This window comes from Rutidosis leptorrhynchoides, chromosome 3 (genome assembly GCF_046630445.1).
Source record: "Rutidosis leptorrhynchoides isolate AG116_Rl617_1_P2 chromosome 3, CSIRO_AGI_Rlap_v1, whole genome shotgun sequence".
NCBI classification, from domain to species: Eukaryota; Viridiplantae; Streptophyta; class Magnoliopsida; order Asterales; family Asteraceae; genus Rutidosis; species Rutidosis leptorrhynchoides.
The window spans coordinates 553588926-553613128 of NC_092335.1; the positions used below are offsets into that span (position 1 = coordinate 553588926).

At 36.1% G+C, this 24203-nt stretch overlaps 1 protein-coding gene across 1 annotated transcript in view; it reads right to left on the reverse strand.

The window, feature by feature from the left end:
* Positions 1 to 23693, reverse strand: part of LOC139902036 (protein ALP1-like) — a 72878-nt gene extending 49185 nt beyond the window's left edge. The window contains exon 1 of the mRNA XM_071884695.1: positions 22461 to 23693. Within this exon, the coding sequence (XP_071740796.1) occupies positions 22461 to 23693 (1233 nt within the window). The remainder of the gene's footprint in view (positions 1 to 22460) is intronic.
* Between the last annotated feature and the right edge of the window lie 510 nt (positions 23694 to 24203).

Here is a 24203-nt window from a genome sequence, read left to right on the forward strand (position 1 = left end):
ATTACAAAAATATGAGTAATCATTCATGACTTATTTACATGAAAACAAAATTACATATCCTTTATATCTAATCCATACACCAACGACCAAAAACACCTACAAACACTTTCATTCTTCAATTTTCTTCATCTAATTAATCTCTCTCAAGTTCTATCTTCAAGTTCTAAGTGTTCTTCATAAATTCTACAAGTTCTAGTTACATAAAATCAAGAATACTTTCAAGTTTGCTAGCTCACTTCCAATCTTGTAAGGTGATCATCCAACCTCAAGAAATATTTGTTTCTTACAGTAGGTTATCATTATAATACAAGGTAATAATCATATTCAAACTTTGGTTCAATTTCTATAACTATAACAATCTTATTTCAAGTGATGATCTTACTTGAACTTGTTTTCGTGTCATGATTCTGCTTCAAGAACTTCGAGCCATCCAAGGATCCGTTGAAGCTAGATCCATTTTTCTCTTTTCCAGTAGGTTTATCCAAGGAACTTAAGGTAGTAATGATGTTCATAACATCATTCGATTCATACATATAAAGCAATCTTATTCGAAGGTTTAAACTTGTAATCACTAGAACATAGTTTAGTTAATTCTAAACTTGTTCGCAAACAAAAGTTAATCCTTCTAACTTGACTTTTAAAATCAACTAAACACATGTTCTATATCTATATGATATGCTAACTTAATGATTTAAAACCTGGAAACACGAAAAACACCGTAAAACCGGATTTACGCCGTCGTAGTAACACCGCGGGCTGTTTTGGGTTAGTTAATTAAAAACTATGATAAACTTTGATTTAAAAGTTGTTATTCTGAGAAAATGATTTTTATTATGAACATGAAACTATATCCAAAAATTATGGTTAAACTCAAAGTGGAAGTATGTTTTCTAAAATGGTCATCTAGACGTCGTTCTTTCGACTGAAATGACTACCTTTACATAAACGACTTGTAACTTATTTTTCCGACTATAAACCTATACTTTTTATGTTTAGATTCATAAAATAGAGTTCAATATGAAACCATAGCAATTTGATTCACTCAAAACGGATTTAAAATGAAGAAGTTATGGGTAAAACAAGATTGGATAATTTTTCTCATTTTAGCTACGTGAAAATTGGTAACAAATCTATTCCAACCATAACTTAATCAACTCGTATTGTATATTATGTAATCTTGAGATACCATAGACACGTATACAATGTTTCGACCTAGAAGGGCGACACATCTATATATATTTCGGAACAACCATAGACACTCTATATGTGAATGTTGGAGTTAGCTATACACGGTTGAGGTTGATTCCAAAATATATATAGTTTGAGTTGTGATCAATACTGAGATACGTATACACTGGGTTGTGGATTGATTCAAGATAATATTTATCGATTTATTTCTGTACATCTAACTGTGGACAACTAGTTGTAGGTTACTAACGAGGACAGCTGACTTAATAAACTTAAAACATCAAAATATATTAAAAGTGTTGTAAATATATTTTGAACATACTTTGATATATATGTATATATTGTTATAGGTTCGTGAATCAACCAGTGGCCAAGTCTTACTTCCCGACGAAGTAAAAATCTGTGAAAGTGAGTTATAGTCCCACTTTTAAAATCTAATATTTTTGGGATGAGAATACATGCAGGTTTTATAAATGATTTACAAAATAGACACAAGTACGTGAAACTACATTCTATGGTTGAATTATCGAAATCGAATATGCCCCTTTTTATTAAGTCTGGTAATCTAAGAATTAGGGAACAGACACCCTAATTGACGTGAATCCTAAAGATAGATCTATTGGGCCTAACAAACCCCATCCAAAGTACCGGATGCTTTAGTACTTCGAAATTTATATCATATCCGAAGGGTGTCCCGGAATGATGGGGATATTCTTATATATGCATCTTGTTAATGTCGGTTACCAGGTGTTCACCATATGAATGATTTTTATCTCTATGTATGGGATGTGTATTGAAATATGAAATCTTGTGGTCTATTATTATGATTTGATATATATAGGTTAAACCTATAACTCACCAAAATTTTTGTTGACGTTTTAAGCATGTTTATTCTCAGGTGATTATTAAGAGCTTCCGCTGTTGCATACTTAAATAAGGACGAGATTTGGAGTCCATACTTGTATGATATTGTGTAAAAACTGCATTCAAGAAACTTATTTTGTTGTAACATATTTGTATTGTAAACCATTATGTAATGGTCGTGTGTAAACAGGATATTTTAGATTATCATTATTTGATAATCTACGTAAAGCTTTTTAAAATCTTTATCTATGAAATAAAGGTTATGGTTTGTTTTAAAAATGAATGCAGTCTTTGAAAAACGTCTCATATAGAGGTCAAAACCTCGCAACGAAATCAATTAATATGGAACGTTTTTAATCAATAAGAACGGGACATTTCAGTTGGTATTCGAGCGTTGGTCTTAGAGAACCAGAATTTAACATTAGTGTGTCTTATCGAGTTTGTTAGGATGCATTAGTGAGTCTGGACTTCGACCGTGTTTACTTGAAAAATGATTGCTTAACAAATTTTGTTGGAAACTATATATTTTTAACATGTGAATATTATGTGATATATTAATCTCTTAACGCGTTTGATATTATGTGAATGTCTACCTCTAGAACAAGTCCCATTGACTCACCTAATAATAATGAAGAGTCAAATGTAAATTGGAATGATTCGTGGACTGATTCACAAGTTCCCGAAGAGGAACCGGAAGAAGAGTCGGAACCGAAAGAAGAATTGGAAACGGAAGAAGAATCAGAACCGGATGAAGAAGTAGAACCGGTGGGGGAAATAATAAAACGGTTAAGTAAAAGAAAATCCTCAACCAACCGACCAAGGTTAATTATGGTCAATGGTGTTTCCGCCAAGGAAGCAAAATATTGGGAGGATTACCAATTCTCCGATGAATCGGATTCCGACGAGAATTCCGATGATGTTATAGAAATTACCCCAACTGAATTTAAAAAGGCAAAAGAAAATAATAAGGGAAAGGGCATAAAAATAGAGAAATCTAATTCCAACCCCGATGAACTTTATATGTATCGTCAACCCCCGAAGTCCTTAAGTTGTAACAATGACCCGGGAACCTCTAAACCACCAGGTTTTTCTAAACCGTTGTGGAAAACGACAGTTAGTATTAGGGGAACATCATATATCCCTAGAAACTTGGCAAAACGAACCAAAACCGAAGAAGAAGAAACGAGCGAGTCGGAATAAGATAGTTGTATTCGTGTGATGTAATATATGTAATATAGTGTTCTTATGCTTTATGATATATGTAAAAATTTCTTGTATTAATAAGTATTTTTTTATGAATCTAACTCTTGTCTATTTTACAGTTTAAAAACACAAAATGGATAGACAACCCAATATTTTAAGAGACCTACCCGGAGACATGATTGATGAAATCTTGTCTAGAGTCGGCCAGAATTCCTCGGCACAACTATTTAAGGCGAGATCAGTTTGTAAGACATTCGAAGAATATTCCAAGAATGTCTTGGTTTATAAGAGACTTTCGTTTGAAAGATGGGGGATATCACATTGGGAAACCCATAAGTTACGATGTGTTTACTTTGACGCATATATTGCGGGGAACCCAAATGCTATTTTACGCAACGGGTTAAGAAATTATTTTGACTCAATATATCCGAATATTGGACTTCGTGATTTAGAAAAAGCGGCTAACATGCAACATAAAGAAGCATGTTATGCTTACGGATTAGTAATGTTCGCTTCTCACCAAAGTGAGAACAAGAACATCGGGCTACAACTATTAAACAAAACGTTTCCACAAGTGACGGAGTCGGTAATTGGGGTAAGAAATGAGGTTTTTAGATTATTACGGGACTGTTGGACATTACATAACCCTCGTCCCTTTGACGACGTTACAACACGCTGTCTTATCAATGACCATAACAGTTATGTTCCACAAGACCAAGGATGGGAAGTAGTCCTAGTAAAACCAGAATGCATGACTTGTTTCTGGACGTATGAATTACGTGTCTTTATTGCCTTTGCTGAACGACTTGTGTACTAGCTAGAATTATCTTCACAACTATCTTGTATCAAAGTTATTGTGTGCTATATTTCATGCTTTATGTAAAATAAGCGGTATTGTAAGTTTGTAAAATATTGTATAAAAGTTTGAACGCGAAATATTATTATAATCAGTTTTTCATATAGAATTGTAGTAGTTGAATTGTATATTAGCTACTAAGTATGAACTTAACGGGTAGGTACTACCCGAATTTAAACTTATAAAACGCTAATATGAAGAAAAAGCTTTTATAAATGAGTTCATATTATGCTACGAAATACTATTAACTACTCTTAATATTCTGTATGATTAACTTGTTCCATTTGACTATTTTGAAGGAAATGGCACCGACTACTCGACACACCGTGAATATGAATGAAGAGGAATTCCGTACTTTTCTAGCTTCAAACATAGCCGCAGTACAGGCTGCGCTACATACCAACAATAACCTTGGATCTAGCAGTACAGGAAATCGTGTAGGATGCACCTACAAAGAATTCACTGCCTGCAAACCTTTGGAATTTGATGGAACCGAAGGACCGATCGGATTGAAACGGTGGACCGAGAAGGTCGAATCGGTGTTTACCATAAGTAAGTGTACTGAAGAGGACAAAGTGAAGTACGCTACGCATACCTTCACAGGTTCTGCGTTAACATGGTGGAATACCTATCTAGAGCAAGTGGGACAAGACGATGCGTACGCACTACCGTGGTCAGCATTCAAGCACTTGATGAACGAGAAGTACCGTCCCAGAACTGAGGTCAATAAGCTCAAGACAGAACTTAGAGGGTTACGAACCCAAGGATTTGATATTACCACGTACGAAAGACGATTCACAGAATTGTGCCTATTGTGTCCGGGAGCATTCGAAGATGAGGAAGAGAAGATCGACGCATTTGTGAAAGGATTACCGGAAAGAATCCAAGAAGATATAAGTTCACACGAGCCCGCCTCCATACAACAGGCATGTAGAATGGCTCACAAACTAGTGAACCAGATTGAAGAAAGAATTAAAGAACAGACTGCTGAAGAGGCCAATGTGAAGCAAGTCAAAAGAAAGTGGGAGGAAAACGGTGATAAGAATCACCAATACAACAACAACAGCAATTACAACAATTATCCCAACAATCGCAGCATCAATCGCAACTACAACAAACGGCCCAACAACAACAACAACAACAACAACAGCAACTACAACAATCATCCCAACAACAATAATAACCGCAACAACAACAACAATCAGAAGCAGCTATGCCAAAGGTGTGAAAAGTATCACTCGGGGTTCTGCACCAAATTTTGCAACAAGTGTAAAAGAAATGGTCATAGCGCGGCGAAGTGTGAGGTCTACGGACCAGGGGTTAATAGAACGAAAGGAACAAATGGTGTCGGAATGAGTAATGGCGGAGCAAGTAGTGTCGGAGCAAGTTATGCCAATGTAGTTTGTTATAAATGTGGAAAACTGGGCCACATTATTAGAAATTGCCCGAACCAGGAGAACACGAATGGACAAGGCCGCGGAAGAGTTTTCAATATTAATGCGGCAGAGGCACAGGAAGACCCGGAGCTTGTTACGGGTACGTTTCTTATTGACAATAAATCTGCTTACGTTTTATTTGATTCGGGTGCGGATAGAAGCTATATGAGTAGAGATTTTTGTGCTAAATTAAGTTGTCCATTGACGCCTTTGGATAGTAAATTTTTACTCGAATTAGCAAATGGTAAATTAATTTCAGCAGATAATATATGTCGGAATCGAGAAATTAAACTGGTTAGCGAAACATTTAAGATTGACTTGATACCATTAGAGTTAGGGAGTTTTGATGTGATAATCGGTATGGACTGGTTGAAAGAAGTGAAAGCAGAGATCGTTTGTTACAAAAATGCAATTCGCATTATACGAGAAAAAGGAAAACCCTTAATGGTGTACGGAGAAAAGGGCAACACGAAGCTACATCTTATTAGTAATTTGAAGGCACAAAAACTAATAAGAAAAGGTTGCTATACTGTTCTAGCACACGTCGAGAAAGTACAAACTAAAGAAAAGTGCATCAATGATGTTCCCATTGCAAAAGAATTTCCCGATGTATTTCCGAAAGAATTACCGGGATTACCCCCACATCGATCCGTTGAATTTCAAATAGATCTTGTACCAGGAGCTGCACCAATAGCTCGTGCTCCTTACAGACTCGCACCCAGCGAGATGAAACAACTACAAAGCCAATTACAAGAACTTTTAGAGCGTGGTTTCATTCAACCAAGCACATCACCGTGGGGAGCTACTGTTTTGTTTGTCAAGAAGAAAGATGGTACATTCAGGTTGTGTATCGACTACCGAGAGTTGAACAAACTTACCATCAAGAACCGCTACCCACTACCGAGAATCGACGACTTATTTGATCAACTACAAGGCTCGTCTGTTTATTCAAAGATTGACTTACGTTCCGGATATCATCAAATGCGGGTGAAAGAAGATGATATTCCAAAGACTGCTTTCAGAACACGTTACGGTCATTACGAGTTTATGGTCATGCCGTTTGGTTTAACTAATGCACCAGCTGTGTTCATGGAACTTATGAACCGAGTGTGTGGACCATACCTTGACAAGTTTGTCATTGTTTTCATTGATGACATACTTATTTACTCAAAGAATGACCAAGAACACGGTGAACATTTGAGAAAGGTGTTAGAAGTATTGAGGACAGAAGAATTGTACGCTAAGTTTTCAAAGTGTGCATTTTGGTTGGAAGAAGTTCAATTCCTCGGTCACATAGTGAACAAAGAAGGTATTAAGTTGGATCCGGCAAAGATAGAAACTGTTGAAAAGTGGGAAACCCCGAAAACTCCGAAACACATACGCCAGTTTTTAGGACTAGCTGGTTACTACAGAAGGTTCATCCAAGACTTTTCCAGAATAGCAAAACCCTTGACTGCATTAACGCATAAAGGGAAGAAATTTGAATGGAAGGATGAACAAGAGAAAGCGTTTCAGTTATTGAAGAAAAAGCTAACTACGGCACCTATATTGTCATTGCCTGAAGGGAATGATGATTTTGTGATTTATTGTGACGCATCAAAGCAAGGTCTCGGTTGTGTATTAATGCAACGAACAAAGGTGATTGCTTATGCCTCTAGATAATTGAAGATTCACGAGCAAAATTATACGACGCATGATTTGGAATTAGGCGCGGTTGTTTTTGCATTAAAGACTTGGAGGCACTACTTATATGGGGTCAAAAGTATTATATATACCGACCACAAAAGTCTTCAACACATATTTAATCAGAAACAACTGAATATGAGGCAGCGTAGGTGGATTGAATTGTTGAATGATTACGACTTTGAGATTCGTTACCACCCGGGGAAGGCAAATGTGGTAGCCGATGCCTTGAGCAGGAAGGACAGAGAACCCATTCGAGTAAAATCTATGAATATAATGATTCATAATAACCTTACTACTCAAATAAAGGAGGCGCAACAAGGAGTTTTAAAAGAGGGAAATTTAAAGGATGAAATACCCAAAGGATCGAAGAAGCATCTTAATATTCGGGAAGACGGAACCCGGTATAGGGCTGAAAGGATTTGGGTACCAAAATTTGGAGATATGAGAGAAATGGTACTTAGAGAAGCTCATAAAACCAGATACTCAATACATCCTGGAACGGGGAAGATGTACAAGGATCTCAAGAAACATTTTTGGTGGCCGGGTATGAAAGCCGATGTTGCTAAATACGTAGGAGAATGTTTGACGTGTTCTAAGGTCAAAGCTGAGCATCAGAAACCATCAGGTCTACTTCAACAACCCGAAATCCCAGAATGGAAATGGGAAAACATTACCATGGATTTCATCACTAAATTGCCAAGGACTGCAAGTGGTTTTGATACTATTTGGGTAATAGTTGATCGTCTCACCAAATCAGCACACTTCCTGCCAATAAGTGAAGATGACAAGATGGAGAAGTTAGCACGACTGTATTTGAAGGAAGTCGTCTCCAGACATGGAATACCAATCTCTATTATCTCTGATAGGGATGGCAGATTTATTTCAAGATTCTGGCAGACATTACAACAAGCATTAGGAACTCGTCTAGACATGAGTACTGCCTATCATCCACAAACTGATGGGCAGAGCGAAAGGACGATACAAACGCTTGAAGACATGCTACGAGCATGTGTTATTGATTTCGGAAACAGTTGGGATCGACATCTACCATTAGCAGAATTTTCCTACAACAACAGCTACCATTCAAGCATTGAGATGGCGCCGTTTGAAGCACTTTATGGTAGAAAGTGCAGGTCTCCGATTTGTTGGAGTGAAGTGGGGGATAGACAGATTACGGGTCCGGAGATTATACAAGAAACTACCGAGAAGATCATCCAAATTCAACAACGGTTGAAAACCGCCCAAAGTTGACAAAAGAGCTACACTGACATTAAAAGAAAAGATATAGAATTTGAAATTGGAGAGATGGTCATGCTTAAAGTTGCACCTTGGAAAGGCGTTGTTCGATTTGGTAAACGAGGAAAATTAAATCCAAGGTATATTGGACCATTCAAGATTATTGATCGTGTCGGACCAGTAGCTTACCGACTTGAGTTACCTCAACAACTCGCGACTGTACATAACACTTTCCATGTCTTGAATTTGAAGAAATGTTTTGCTAAAGAAGATCTCACTATTCCGTTAGATGAAATCCAAATCAACGAAAAACTCCAATTCATCAAAGAACCCGTCGAAATAATGGATCGTGAGGTTAAAAGACTTAAGCAAAACAAGATACCAATTGTTAAGGTTCGATGGAATGCTCGTAGAGGACCCGAGTTCACCTGGGAGCGTGAAGATCAGATGAAGAAGAAATACCCGCATCTATTTCCAGAAGATTCGTCAACACCTTCAACAGCTTAAAATTTCGGGACGAAATTTATTTAACGGGTAGGTACTGTAGTGACCCGAACTTTTCCATGTTTATATATATTAATTGAGATTGATATTTACATGATTAAATGTTTCCAACATGTTAAGCAATCAAACTTGTTAAGACTTGATTAATTGAAATATGTTTCATATAGACAATTGACCACCCAAGTTGACCGGTGATTCACGAACGTTAAAACTTGTAAAAACTATATGATGACATATATATGGATATATATATAGTTAACATGATACTATTATAAGTAAACATATCATTAAGTATATTAACAATGAACTACATATGTAAAAACAAGACTACTAACTTAATGATTTTTAAACGAGACATATATGTAACGATTATCGTTGTAAAGACATTTAATGTATATATATCATATTAAGAGATATTCATACATGATAATATCATGATAATATAATAATTTAAAATCTCATTTGATATTATAAACATTGGGTTAACAACATTTAACAAGATCGTTAACCTAAAGGTTTCAAAACAACACTTACATGTAACGACTAACGATGACTTAACGACTCAGTTAAAATGTATATACATGTAGTGTTTTAATATGTATTTATACACTTTTGAAAGACTTCAATACACTTATCAAAATACTTCTACTTAACAAAAATGCTTACAATTACATCCTCGTTCAGTTTCATCAACAATTCTACTCGTATGCACCCGTATTCGTACTCGTACAATACACAGCTTTTAGATGTATGTACTATTGGTATATACACTCCAATGATCAGCTCTTAGCAGCCCATGTGAGTCACCTAACACATGTGGGAACCATCATTTGGCAACTAGCATGAAATATCTCATAAAATTACAAAAATATGAGTAATCATTCATGACTTATTTACATGAAAACAAAATTACATATCCTTTATATCTAATCCATACACCAACGACCAAAAACACCTACAAAAACTTTCATTCTTCAATTTTCTTCATCTAATTAATCTCTCTCAAGTTCTATCTTCAAGTTCTAAGTGTTCTTCATAAATTCTACAAGTTCTAGTTACATAAAATCAAGAATACTTTCAAGTTTGCTAGCTCACTTCCAATCTTGTAAGGTGATCATCCAACCTCAAGAAATATTTGCTTCTTACAGTAGGTTATCATTCTAATACAAGGTAATAATCATATTCAAACTTTGGTTCAATTTCTATAACTATAACAATCTTATTTCAAGTGATGATCTTACTTGAACTTGTTTTCGTGTCATGATTCTGCTTCAAGAACTTCGAGCCATCCAAGGATCCGTTGAAGCTAGATCCATTTTTCTCTTTTCCAGTAGGTTTATCCAAGGAACTTAAGGTAGTAATGATGTTCATAACATCATTCGATTCATACATATAAAGCAATCTTATTCGAAGGTTTAAACTTGTAATCACTAGAACATAGTTTAGTTAATTCTAAACTTGTTCGCAAACAAAAGTTAATCCTTCTAACTTGACTTTTAAAATCAACTAAACACATGTTCTATATCTATATGATAAACTAACTTAATGATTTAAAACCTGGAAACACAAAAAACACCGTAAAACCGGATTTACGCCGTCGTAGTAACACCGCGGGCTGTTTTGGGTTAGTTAATTAAAAACTATGATAAACTTTGATTTAAAAGTTGTTATTCTGAGAAAATGATTTTTATTATGAACATGAAACTATATCCAAAAATTATGGTTAAACTCAAAGTGGAAGTATGTTTTCTAAAATGGTCATCTAGACGTCGTTCTTTCGACTGAAATGACTACCTTTACATAAATGACTTGTAACTTATTTTTCGGACTATAAACCTATACTTTTTCTGTTTAGATTCATAAAATAGAGTTCAATATGAAACCATAGCAATTTGATTCACTCAAAACGGATTTAAAATGAAGAAGTTATGGGTAAAACAAGATTGGATAATTTTTCTCATTTTAGCTACGTGAAAATTGGTAACAAATCTATTCCAACCATAACTTAATCAACTCGTATTGTATATTATGTAATCTTGAGATACCATAGACACGTATACAATGTTTCGACCTAGAAGGGCGACACATCTATATATATTTCGGAACAACCATAGACACTCTATATGTGAATGTTGGAGTTAGCTATACAGGGTTGAGGTTGATTCCAAAATAGATATAGTTTGAGTTGTGATCAATACTGAGATACGTATACACTGGGTCGTGGATTGATTCAAGATAATATTTATCGATTTATTTCTGTACATCTAACTGTGGACAACTAGTTGTAGGTTACTAACGAGGTCAGCTGACTTAATAAACTTAAAACATCAAAATATATTAAAAGTGTTGTAAATATATTTTGAGCATACTTTGATATATATGTATATATTGTTATAGGTTCGTGAATCAACCAGTGGCCAAGTCTTACTTCCCGACGAAGTAAAAATCTGTGAAAGTGAGTTATAGTCCCACTTTTAAAATCTAATATTTTTGGGATGAGAATACATGCAGGTTTTATAAATGATTTACAAAATAGACACAAGTACGTGAAACTACATTCTATGGTTGAATTATCGAAATCGAATATGCCCCTTTTTATTAAGTCTGGTAATCTAAGAATTAGGGAACAGACACCCTAATTGACGTGAATCCTAAAGATAGATCTATTGGGCCTAACAAACCCCATCCAAAGTACCGGATGCTTTAGTACTTCGAAATTTATATCATATCCGAAGGGTGTCCCGGAATGATGGGGATATTCTTATATATGCATCTTGTTAATGTCGGTTACCAGGTGTTCACCATATGAATGATTTTTATCTCTATGTATGGGATGTGTATTGAAATATGAAATCTTGTGGTCTATTATTATGATTTGATATATATAGGTTAAACCTATAACTCACCAAAATTTTTGTTGACGTTTTAAGCATGTTTATTCTCAGGTGATTATTAAGAGCTTCTGCTGTTGCATACTTAAATAAGGACGAGATTTGGAGTCCATACTTGTATGATATTGTGTAAAAACTGCATTCAAGAAACTTATTTTGTTGTAACATATTTGTATTGTAAACCATTATGTAATGGTCGTGTGTAAACAGGATATTTTAGATTATCATTATTTGATAATCTACGTAAAGCTTTTTAAAACCTTTATCTATGAAATAAAGGTTATGGTTTGTTTTAAAAATGAATGCATTCTTTGAAAAACGTCTCATATAGAGGTCAAAACCTCGCAACGAAATCAATTAATATGGAACGTTTTTAATCAATAAGAACGGGACATTTCATCAGTTTCCTTCATCGCTAGAAAGTGTGCAGATTTGGTAAGACGGTCAACAATAACCCAAATAGTATCGTATCCGCCCACCGTCTTCGGCAGCTTGGTGATAAAATCCATCGTTATCTTTTCCCACTTCCATTGTGGGATTTCTGGTTGTTGAAGTAAACCAGAAGGTCTCTGATGTTCGGCTTTAACTTTTAAACAAGTCAAACACTTCCCAACATAAGTTGCAACGTCCTTCTTAAGATTCGGCCACCAATACTGTTCTTTAAGGTCGTGGTACATCTTGCCCGCTCCATGGTGAATCGAATATCTCGATTTGTGTGCTTCATCGAGTATCAGGTTTCATAGATATCCATAAAGAGGTACCCAAATCCTTCCGGCATAACATCGGAGTCCAGTATCCCTAACCTCGAATCGAGAGACAAGTATGTTTAAATGTTCGTGAGATATATTCTCCTTCTTGAGAGCCTCATCTTGGGCTACTCTGATCTGGCTGTTGAGGTTCGAATGGATGGTGATGTTCAGAGCCCTAACACGAAGAGGTGCCGTCCTCTCCTTTCGGCTTAAAGCGTCAGCTACAACATTGGCCTTGCCAGGATGATAACGGAGTTCACAATCGTAGTCGTTGAGCATCTCAATCCATCGACGCTGTCTCATATTCAGTTGCTTCTGATCAAAGATGTGCTGGAGGCTCTTGTGATCGGTGAAGATAGTGCTCTTAGTCCCATACAAATAGTGTCTCCACAATTTGAGTGCAAAGACAACGGCTCCAAGTTCAAGATCATGCGTAGTGTAGTTCCGCTCGTGAATCTTCAATTGTCGGGAGGCATAGGCAATAACCTTTGAGCGTTGCATCAGTACACAACCAAAACCACTCTTCGATGCATCACAATAAACAACAAAGTCGTCACTGCCCTCAGGAAGTGATAGGATAGGTGCGGTGGTTAACTTCTTCTTCAAAGTTTGAAATGCTGATTCGTGTGCGGGTTCCCAAATGAACTTCTTGCCCTTGTGAGTCAGTGCGGTCAAAGGACGCGCAATCAGGGAAAATCCTTCAATGAACCTTCGGTAATAACCGGCGAGACCTAGGAATTGGCGAATATGAGTCGGAGTAGTGGGGGTCTCCCACTTGCTGATGGCTTCAATCTTGGTGGGATCAACTTTGATACCCTGGTCGCTCACAACATGACCCAGAAACTGTACTTCCTTCAACCAAAATTCGCACTTGGAGAATTTAGCGTAAAGTTGCTCTTGTCTTAAGAGTTCAAGCACTAATCGGAGGTGTTGCTCATGTTCTTCTTCGCTCTTAGAGTAGATAAGGATATCATATATGAATACGATAACAAACTTATCCAAGTACGGCTTACAGACACGATTCATAAGGTCCATGAACACGGCAGGTGCATTTGTTAAACTGAATGGCATCACGAGAAACTCATAATGACCATAACGGGTCCTGAATGCAGTTTTCATCACGTCGCTTTCCTTCACCCTCAAATGGTGATAACCGGATCACAAATCGATCTTTGAGTAGACACTCGATCCTTGTAGTTGATCAAAAAGATCGTCAATTCGTGGAAGAGGATACCGATTCTTGATAGTCAATTTGTTTAGTTCACGGTAGTCGATACACATACGGAAGGATCCATCCTTCTTTTTCACAAACAGAACAGGTGCACCCCAAGGCGAGAAGCTTGGTTGGATAAATCCTCGATCAAGTAGTTCTTGTAGTTGGCTTTGTAATTCTTGCATCTCGGAAGGTGCGAGTCTATAAGGTGCACGAGCTACAGGTGCAGCTCCTGGCACTAAGTCAATCTGAAACTCTACTGCTCTCTGCGGCGGCAATCCAGGCAATTCCTCTGGGAAGACATCGGAAAATTCGTTCACAATTCGAACGTCGTTCACGCTCTTCACCTCAGTTTCTACCGCTTTTACATGTGCTAGGACAGCAAAACGTCCCTTCTTCATAATCTTTTGCGCTTTCACGCAACTAATGAGGTTCAGCTTCGAGGTACATCTCTCTCCATAGATAACCAGTGGTTCGCCATCTCCTTGTGGTATGCGAAGTGCTTTATCTCCACAGATAATATCGGCCCTTATCTTGCTCAACCAATCCATACCGACGATCACGTCAAAACTTCCTAGTTTGATAGGTATCAAATTAATTTCGAAATCTGCACCAGCTATGTTGATAATAGCTCCTCGACTAATGTGGTCAACTTTTTCAAGTTTACCGTTGGCGACCTCGACAAGCATACTCTCTTTTAACGGGTATAATGACCAATTAATCTTATCGCAAAAATGTCTACATACATAACTCCTATCCGCACTAGTATCAAACAAGACAGAAGCTAAAAGATTGTTTATTTTGAATATACCTATCACCAAGTCGGGGTTATCGCGTGCATCCCTTGCATTAACATTAAAAGCTCTACCACGGGGTGGCCCGCCATATTTTCGCTTGTTGGGGCATGCATTTCTGAAATGGCCCATCTGTCCACATTCGTAGCACTTCTTCGGCCCATTGGTGTTTGGCTTCCCATTCAAAGTGGTGACCTTGCAGTCTTTCCCGATATGCCCAGCCCGTTGACACTTCTCACAGACAACATTGCAATACCCAGTGTGGTGTTTGTAACACCTCTTGTATTGTGATAAGGTTCCTTTGTAGTTCGGGTTGGTGTTGATGTTGTTGTTGGGATTAGGGTTTCCACCGTTGTTGTGCCTCTTGGCGGGGGTTTGATCGTAGTTTCTCCCCCTTTTGTTGTTGTTGTTGTTGTGGTTGTTGTGGTTGTTGTCCCATTTCCTCTTTTCGCTACTACCAGCCTCAAACTTAGCCTTCTTCGGCTCATCAATAATGATTTGGTTCATGAGAGTATGCGCCATGCGCATTGCTTCGGGAACATTCGGTGGTTTGGACGATGTGACGTTTCCTTTGATGGACTTAGGGAGTCCCCAGAAGTATCTCTCCATACACTTGAATTCCGGGGTGACCATTGTCGGACACATAAGAGCTAGTTCCAAAAATCTCCTGTTGTAGCCATCAAGGTCGTTCCCAACGGCCTTTAATTGCATAAATTCGATTTCCATCTTCTGAATTTCGGTTCTCGGACAATACTCATCAATCATAGCAGCCTTGAATTCCTCCCATGGCGTAGCATACGCCTCATCGATGCCTTTCGCTTGAGCTAACGTGTTCCACCACATTAGCGCGCTGTCAGATAGCGTGCACGAAGCAAACTTGGTCTTGTTGTCCTCCGAACAGTTGCTAACTCGGAATACTGATTCAAGTTTCTCGAACCATCTGGTGAGACTAACCGGTCCCTCGGTTCCACTGAAGTTATGCGGTTTGCAGCTCTGGAATTCCTTGTAAGTACACCCATTTTGAACGGGTGGGATAACCGGTGGTGGTGGCGGTGGAGCTTGGAGGTTTCTTTCTGCTAGTGCTGCGGCTACACGTTCTTGGATCATCTCTTCAATTTGAGCAGCAGTAGGTGTGGATCGACCGTTAGCCATGATGTTCTAAAAAAAAAATTTGACTCAAGTCAAAATCCAGTATGCAAGTAGTAATAATACAGTATATAGTAACCAACATGGAATCAAAACATCACATGTTATTAAATAACGCATCTAGGTACAAATACCACAGAATCATCATACAGTAATGTAAATAGAACATCGTGCAAAGATTAAATAATGCAAACTTCCATTAATAATAATAATAAGTTTCATACATCCGAATAAGTCCGTACAATACATGAGTAATACAATAAACTACAACTAGATTACATAACGAAATCTAAATACAAAAGTCATACGGTGAAGGTGGGTGAAGGATGTCTAAAACCTGAGCCAACTGCTCCTCGAGCTCAGTAACCCGAGCTCGGAGGATTCCTACCTCCCTTGTTAATTCCTCGACAGTGGGAGCTGGTGGGGCAGGCGGTGCCGGCGGTGCAGGTGGTGCCGGTGGTGCTGGTGGTGCCGGTGGTGCAGATGGTGCAGCCCTCACAAAACGAGGTTCAGATGTCCCGGCTCCAGAAATAGTCAGCACGTAACTAGGTGCCTTACGTATGAGTGGGTTGGCAGGGTACGACACAAGCCGCTTACGGGCAGTAACCCTCCGACGCCGACCAAAAGCGTCAGTGAAAGCACGACCGCCATTCACCCCTGGAATAACGGTGCCATCAGGATGGTACCGCTTCTTCGGCGGGGTGGAGGGTGCCTGTATAGGTATATAAGCAGGGTCCTCGTCGTCACTGGAGTCATCCGAAGAGGTGTCGTCTGATGGAGCATTAGTGGAAGACCCGTCGTCTGAATCATGTGGTGGCGACACGGGTGGCTCAACTGGCAGTCCAAAGGCGGCCAACATCTATCTGTGTCTGCCTGGCGGAATCGGCACTAAACGTCCGTCGGGAGTGCTTCGGCAAGGCGTGCACATATGGTTACGAAATGGCCCTTCCCCGAACTCCGCGGGAAAATCAATCCCACCGATGCGGGGCTGTGACCCCGAGGGTCCGGGAGCAGACGGAGCTGGAATCTCCGTAGGGCCTACGTGTCCATCGGAAGCAGCCACTGGGGCAGGTGTACTACTACTGGCTTCGGAAGTAGAAGCTCCGGGATCACTAATTGGTAGCGGGAACGGTGGATCGGCAACGGTGGTAGGTGTAGTAGCGGAAGAGTCTAAACTGCCCAAAATGCTAGCAGGTGGTACATCCGACATCTGAACAAGGAAAATAAATTTTCCATGTCAGTAAGTCATAAAGCAAGCACGTATTAGGCCAAAAGTTTAAATCATGTATAACAATAAGTAGCATGGCAATAACAGTAAATCGTACGAAGGTAGCATGCAATCGAAAGCAAGTAATAGCATGCAGTAGTGAAATCATGTAGTAGCATACGACATATAGCGGTAACCGTAAGCAGCAGTATGCAGTAAGTTCAGCAGAAACAAGTAAACTAGCAAGTTGTAGATTAGTCCTATTAGTGAATCCTACTCGGGTCGGTCTTAGACTCACTTATGCAACCTAATTCCCTACAACCAATGCTCTGATACCAAATGTGATGCCCCGTACAAAACCATCGTGTACGAATCATCAACAACAGGATCATTACAAGGTTAAGTACTATATGCATTTTCAAAAAGAGTTTGCATTCAATAATAATGTGATGTCGAAACCAACATCGAATGTTTTACAATCCAAAAGCATGCTTCACTAAGTAGAAGCAAATAATAAGTGTATGTGACCACAATGGTCGTTACAAGTCATAATTCAAAAGTACTAAAGTTTGAATGCAAGGTAAAGTAGTTCATGCGATGACAACTCTAAGCAGCGGGTGTCTACAGCACGACTAGTACACAGCGGAAGCTAACCTCAAGCACCTGAGAAAAACATGCTTAAAAACGTCAACACAAAGGTTGGTGAGCTATAGTTTAAGTATAACAGTATGTAAGGTAGGCCACGAGATTTCAGTGCTACAAAGAGCGTTTCAAAACAGTATGATAAAGTATATGTTAACCGTGGGCACTTGGTAACTAACTTAACGTTTATACCCCCTGAAAGTACACTTGGCAAGTGCGTATGTTTACGAAGTATTAAACACTCGTTAAATGCTAGCGCTACTAGCCCGAGTGGGGATGTCAAACCCTATGGATCCATATCTAAGATTCGCGTTCACGGTTCAAAAACCAATGATTAAACGTTACCGAGCTAAAGGGAATGTTTATGCCGTTGTATAACCCACACATATATAAGTTTAAGTACTCGTGCCTAGTATGTAAAACATAAAATCCGCATGTATTCTCAGTTCCCAAAATAAGTTAAAGTAAAAAGGGAATGCTATAACTCACAATGATAAAGTAGCGGTAAAAGTCGAGTCGGGAAAAGTGTGCAAGTAATCGGTCCGAAATTCCTCAACCTAAGTCAAATAATACTAAGTCAGTAAATCGTCTGAAAAGGTTCAAAAGTATGTAAATAAGGTCTTAAAGGTCATCATCAATCATCATTTAACAAAAGGTGTATAGTAGGTTTCGTTCATGAAAGTAGTTTAAAACAAAGTCTGACTTTGATCAGTCACCACGGCCTCTACCCTTACTGAATTAAGGTGAGACCAGTGGCCATGGCTCCGCATATGAGTCCTTTAAGTGTGGTAAAATTTACAGAAACAAACTCGTCTTCGTTTGACCGTGGCGACGGTCTAAGTTCGAGTAGGTCAGAAATTTCTGCACAACGTTAAAGGACATAGTGACGATCGGAGGGCCATAAATCCTAAACCGTAACTCGGATTAAGTAGAGTCCTATATGAAAAGTTATCTAATCGAAAAGATCTATTTGAAAATCATAATCACAACATCCCAGGTCTACTGGTCTGTTACAGAAACCCTAAAACAGTAGGTAGCAGACAGAAAGCAGAAAAATAATGGGTTCCGGTGAGTTTGGTGCTTGATGTTCATCATGGTTCTCATCCTTGATGCCTATAGCTTCAAGTGTACAACTCATTGATGTGTTTACATCATATTTACCAAGTTTTGACCATCATAACCCTAGTGTAAGTCTAAGACATGAAGCACAACTTACTTAAGAGTTGTATGAAGTTTGATGAACCAAAGTTATATCAAAGTCTTAGATCTAACACATACATGAACTTTAAAGCTAATAATAAGTTACAAACTTGAAAATGAACTTGTAAATCAAGATCTTAAGATGTAGAACATAGTTCTTAGTTAGATCTTGAAGATCCAAGACCCAAAAGTCTAGATCAAGCATAAGTATACAAAGTTATTTTTAAAGAAAACCTATTTGTGTGTTCTTGAACTTTCAAAGTTAACTTTTAGTTCAAGATTAATGAGATCAAGGTTAACTAGTAACACTTGACTAATAATAACCAACAAACATAAAATTAAAGTGCAAGTAACTAAATAAACAAGTAAATTATTCATGGTTGTTCATACTTTAAAGATTCAAACTAAAGTTTGATCTTTAGAAAGTAAACTTTAAAGTTTACTTCATGAACTTCAAGTATGCTTTCAACAACACATGAACTTTAATCTTTGAAACATTATATGTAGAACCTAAACTAGAGAGTTTAGTTCTTGAATGTTCTTGTTAATACAAGATAAAGTGATGAACAAACTAGTGAGTTTGATTCATAATAACATGTAAGTAAAGAAAGATAACAACAACTAGTAATCAACACAAGTAACAAAAGATTTAACAAACAAGGAATGATGATGATGAATGCCTTAAGATTTCGGTTTTACAAGGAGAAAAAGAAGAGAAAAGAAGTTCATAATGCTTACTAGAGTAGAGAGAATAATGAAAGGAAAAGAAAAGTTGCAAGTATGAAATGAAGAGTGTGTTTGAATGAGAGGATTTGTGAGTGTGTAGTAAGTAAACAAAAAAGATTTGAATCCCTTCTAACCCCCTTGAAAGCCACGACTGCAGCAGAAAAGAAGGGAGGGAAGCAAGTGTTTGATGGTTACAAGCATGTAGTTGTCCTTAAAGGTGGTTAAAATGGGTGCATGCATGGGGAGAACAACTAACTAGATTCCAATAAGTCTTAAACTAACTAGTTCACATATAATTGATACTTACAAGTGCAAGACATGGGCTACTAAGTCCATTAATAATGTAGGGTGGGCTTAAGAGTCTTTAATCAAGAGTCCATTTACTTAAAACAAGCCCAAGTTCAATAATTCACAAGTTAAAACCAATTAAAAGCCCAAGTAATTAACCAACAACCTTAGTTAATTAAAATGATTAATAAAACTTAATCATGAATGCAAATAATACTTGAAAATATTATTCGTGAAGTTTCGTGTGTCACAAAGACGTTTCGGGCACTTAAAAGTCAAGTACGGGCAATCATGGTAACATGTAAATGTAATAACATACATTCGTTTTATCACGCGTATTAATAATAATAATTATTAATAAATAAACGTTGGAAATTCCAGGGTCGTTACAATATATTTGCTATTTTAAATGTTATATAGGTATATTTTATATGAATATTTATTTTATATATTTTAAACACATATTATTTGTTTCAATAATATCAATATAGTTATGTAATATATTAAATATATTTTTAATGTAAATATCAATTGATTGTTAAAGTAATAATTATAATAGTACTAAAATGATTGTACTGATAATATTAATAATTCAATTTAAATTGTAGCTTAAGTATTTTCTAAAATTTTTATATTTGTAATAATAATAATAATGTTAATATGATATTAAAAATGATAGTACTCATAATAATAATTGTAAATATAATACTTAATACTAAATTTGAATGTTATAATGATAGTAATGATAATTTTTGTAATAATGATAATAACGATAATAATAATAATAATTTCAATAAAGATGGTAATTTTTGATAAAAATGATAAGATAAAATAATACTTTTAATTATAATCATGTTTTTAATATTAATGTTAATAATAACTTTAATATTAGTAATAATAAAAATAGTACCAATAATTAATAATATCAATAATAATAATATTGGTAAAAATGATAATAATTAGTAATAATAGTACTAATACTTAATAATAATAATAATAATAATAATAATAATAATAATATAATAATAATAATAATAATAATAATAATAATAATAATAATAATAATAATAATAATAAATGAGAAAGGAAACTACCTTATACATAGCTTTTCTAAAAAAAATGTCCAAGACGGGACTCGAACCTGAGACCTCCCGCTCACACACAACACCCCATAACCACTCCTCTGCCATTGCTTTTCCGTTTTAATACTAGACTAGATACATATATATATAACCCGTATAACTGCTTCTTCTTCTTCATAATCCCATTCGACCAGAGACAGTTTAAATCGTTCCTAAAAATGATTTTAGATATTTTAAAACAATCATAAATAATCAAAATCAGATGTTTGTATAAAAAGGAAAACGAAAGAGAAGAAAAAAAATGATTTTCACTGCTACTGCAGTCGCGACCCAAAACACACAAAAAATATTGATTTTTGGACTAGAGATCGTTTTAGATAATACTTACAACACGAATTAGGTTTCAAATATATCCTAGAATCTTTCTAAATCCTTAATTGAACTTGAAACATTGACTTCGAAATTAGAACTCGATAAAACGAATGGAAACCTGAGATTTTGCAGATAGTATGAATGAAGGATTCCTAACAACTTTGCTTTATTACATTATGAAATTTGATTCGTATTTGAAGTATTGATTAAATGAAGCAAGAACAGGGGACGACCCCTTTATATCTGTTTTAAATTCGAATTGAAGGGTTGTATATAATTGAGTGTATTAATGCAGTACTTATAATCAATCATATTTGTTGTGTATTGATTATTGATCGACAAGAAAGAACAAAATTAAGACCAGTAAGGATTTAAAATATATATCGCGCTATATAAAAATATGGAAGCAGGTAATAAAAATTTAAAGCAGATATGGAAATCACGATTAATAAACAAAAAAAAGATCACAATGGATTGAAAAACAGATCATGATCAGTTTTAAAAGCAGGTTAAAAATATATATAATTAGTGTACTGTTTTTGACTTTTATATATATATATATATATATATATATATATATATATATATATATATATATATATATATATATATATATATATATATATATATATATATATATATATATATATATATTGATATTATTATAAATATATTAATGAATATATATTAATAATAATAATTTGATAATATTAATACTAACAATGATAATTTTAATTATAATTAATAATAATGATAATAATCATTATAAAATGTTAATAATACTATTAATAATAATAATATTATTAATAATAAGTTGTATTAGAAATAATGATATTTATATTAATCTTAATAATTGTAGTAAAAAGTGATAATACTAATAATATTAATAATATATTAGTATTATATTAATGATATTAGTAATTAATAATAATAATATTAATAATACTGATATAGTAATAATGATTGTAAATGTTAAAAATAATTAATGATAATATTGTTTAAAACAATACTAATAATAATATTAATACGTAATTATTTACAAATAATTGTTCGTGAATCGTCGGTATTGATCGAAGTTAAATGAATTCATGAAAAGATTTTGTTTAAATTAACTCGAAAATTTTTGGGTTGTTATATTATTATTAGCAGACCAAAAATAAGGTGATAAGTTCCAAACGTGCTCGGTTAAATCTGCCTCTAATTGTTGGTGAACTTGCTTGTCTCTTATTTCCTTAACCCTTGCATCTCGATCCCTCAAATCCCGTTCCAACCTTCGTGGTGGGTTCCTTTCTATCATTCTTTCTTCTCTCCTTCCAATAGCAAAACCGTTATTTTCTTGAATCATGTTATGTAATACAATACAAGAATACATATGTCTTCTAATTTTGTTGAAGTCTTTAGATCTCGCCGGAGTCTTTAACATTGCAAATCTACCCTGTAATACTCCAAATGCACGCTCAATATCTTTCCTTGCACTTTCTTGAAAACGTTTAAATTTTTTACGTGGTTCGTCAATTGGATTATGAGGCGCTTTTACCAACATGACCCAATCTGGGTATATACCATCGCCTAGGTAATACCCTCTTTCGTAGTGACGCCCGTTGACATCAAATGGTGAAGGTGGAGCCGTTCCATCTTTTATAGAGTTGAAAATTGGTGATGCATTTAGAACGTTAATATCATTGTTCGAACCTGCCATACCAAAGAATGCATGCCATATCCACAAATCTTGTGAGGCGACTGCTTCAAGCATTACAGAAGGCCCTTTTTGATCACCTCTTGTGTATTGCCCTTGCCAACCAACAAGACAATTCTTCCACTCCCAATGCATACAATCTATACTACCAAGCATACCCGGTAAACCATGTTTTTGTTCGTGAAAATTATAAAGTCTAGCGATATCTTCGGCAGTGGGTTTTCGCAAATATTCTCTAGGAAACAAATGAAATACGTATTTGCAGAAATAATCTAAACATAAAGTGGTCGTTTTCTCACCTATTTTTATGTATTCGTCAAACAAATCGGGTGTAGTTCCATACACCATTTGACGTATGGCCGCTGTACACTTTTGAAGAATCGTCAAACTTTGACGACCTGTTGCATCGGGACATTCCCGAAAAAACAAAAAATATTCAGGAATATCGGTACTATTAAAATTAGATATACCTTCCACAATTCGGAGAAATAACTGACGACTCATTCGATAACGTCTCTTAAATTTATTTTCGGGATACATTGGTGTCTCCGAAAAATAATCATTATCTAACCTTAAAGCAGCATCTTCACGATCCCTAGCAATAAAAACCCGGCTTCGAGGGAATCGCCAACTGCTTGCTTCTCCATCGACTTCTTCTTCCGTTAAACTATTAATAAAACTAACAATTTTTTCATCATCAAGAAACTCGAGCATTTTGTAAAGCATCTTCCATTTTGGAAAAAAATAAAATTGTTGTTTGTATGTTATTTGATTAAAATAAAAGAATAGAAGTAGGATTGATGATGTTTGTGTGTTAAAAATTCATGTAATGTAATGTACATATATATATAGAAAAAAAAATTACTGAATTTTTTTTTTATAGCCAACGGCTATATGAAATAGACGAACCAGTGTTTGCCACGTGTCACCAACGGCCGTGACCTCCCCCGTTTCTTCTCCCCAAACGCGTAAGTGACGGCAACAAGTGCCGCCTGGTTACGGCTTATCTCCGGCGTTTCTGGTGCCACTTGGACAAGTAACGAGGTCACTTAGGACCCGTTACGAATGGTCTTACCGAGTATTGGAGTAAGTTGACTAAATGAAACTAAAAATTTTGTTCAACCACTGTCCACTGGACCTCTTTAGACCTCTTTAAGAAGCTTTTTAATTCGATAATACGTAGACATACATTACCCTCCACGCGCCAAACTATTGCAATGTCTA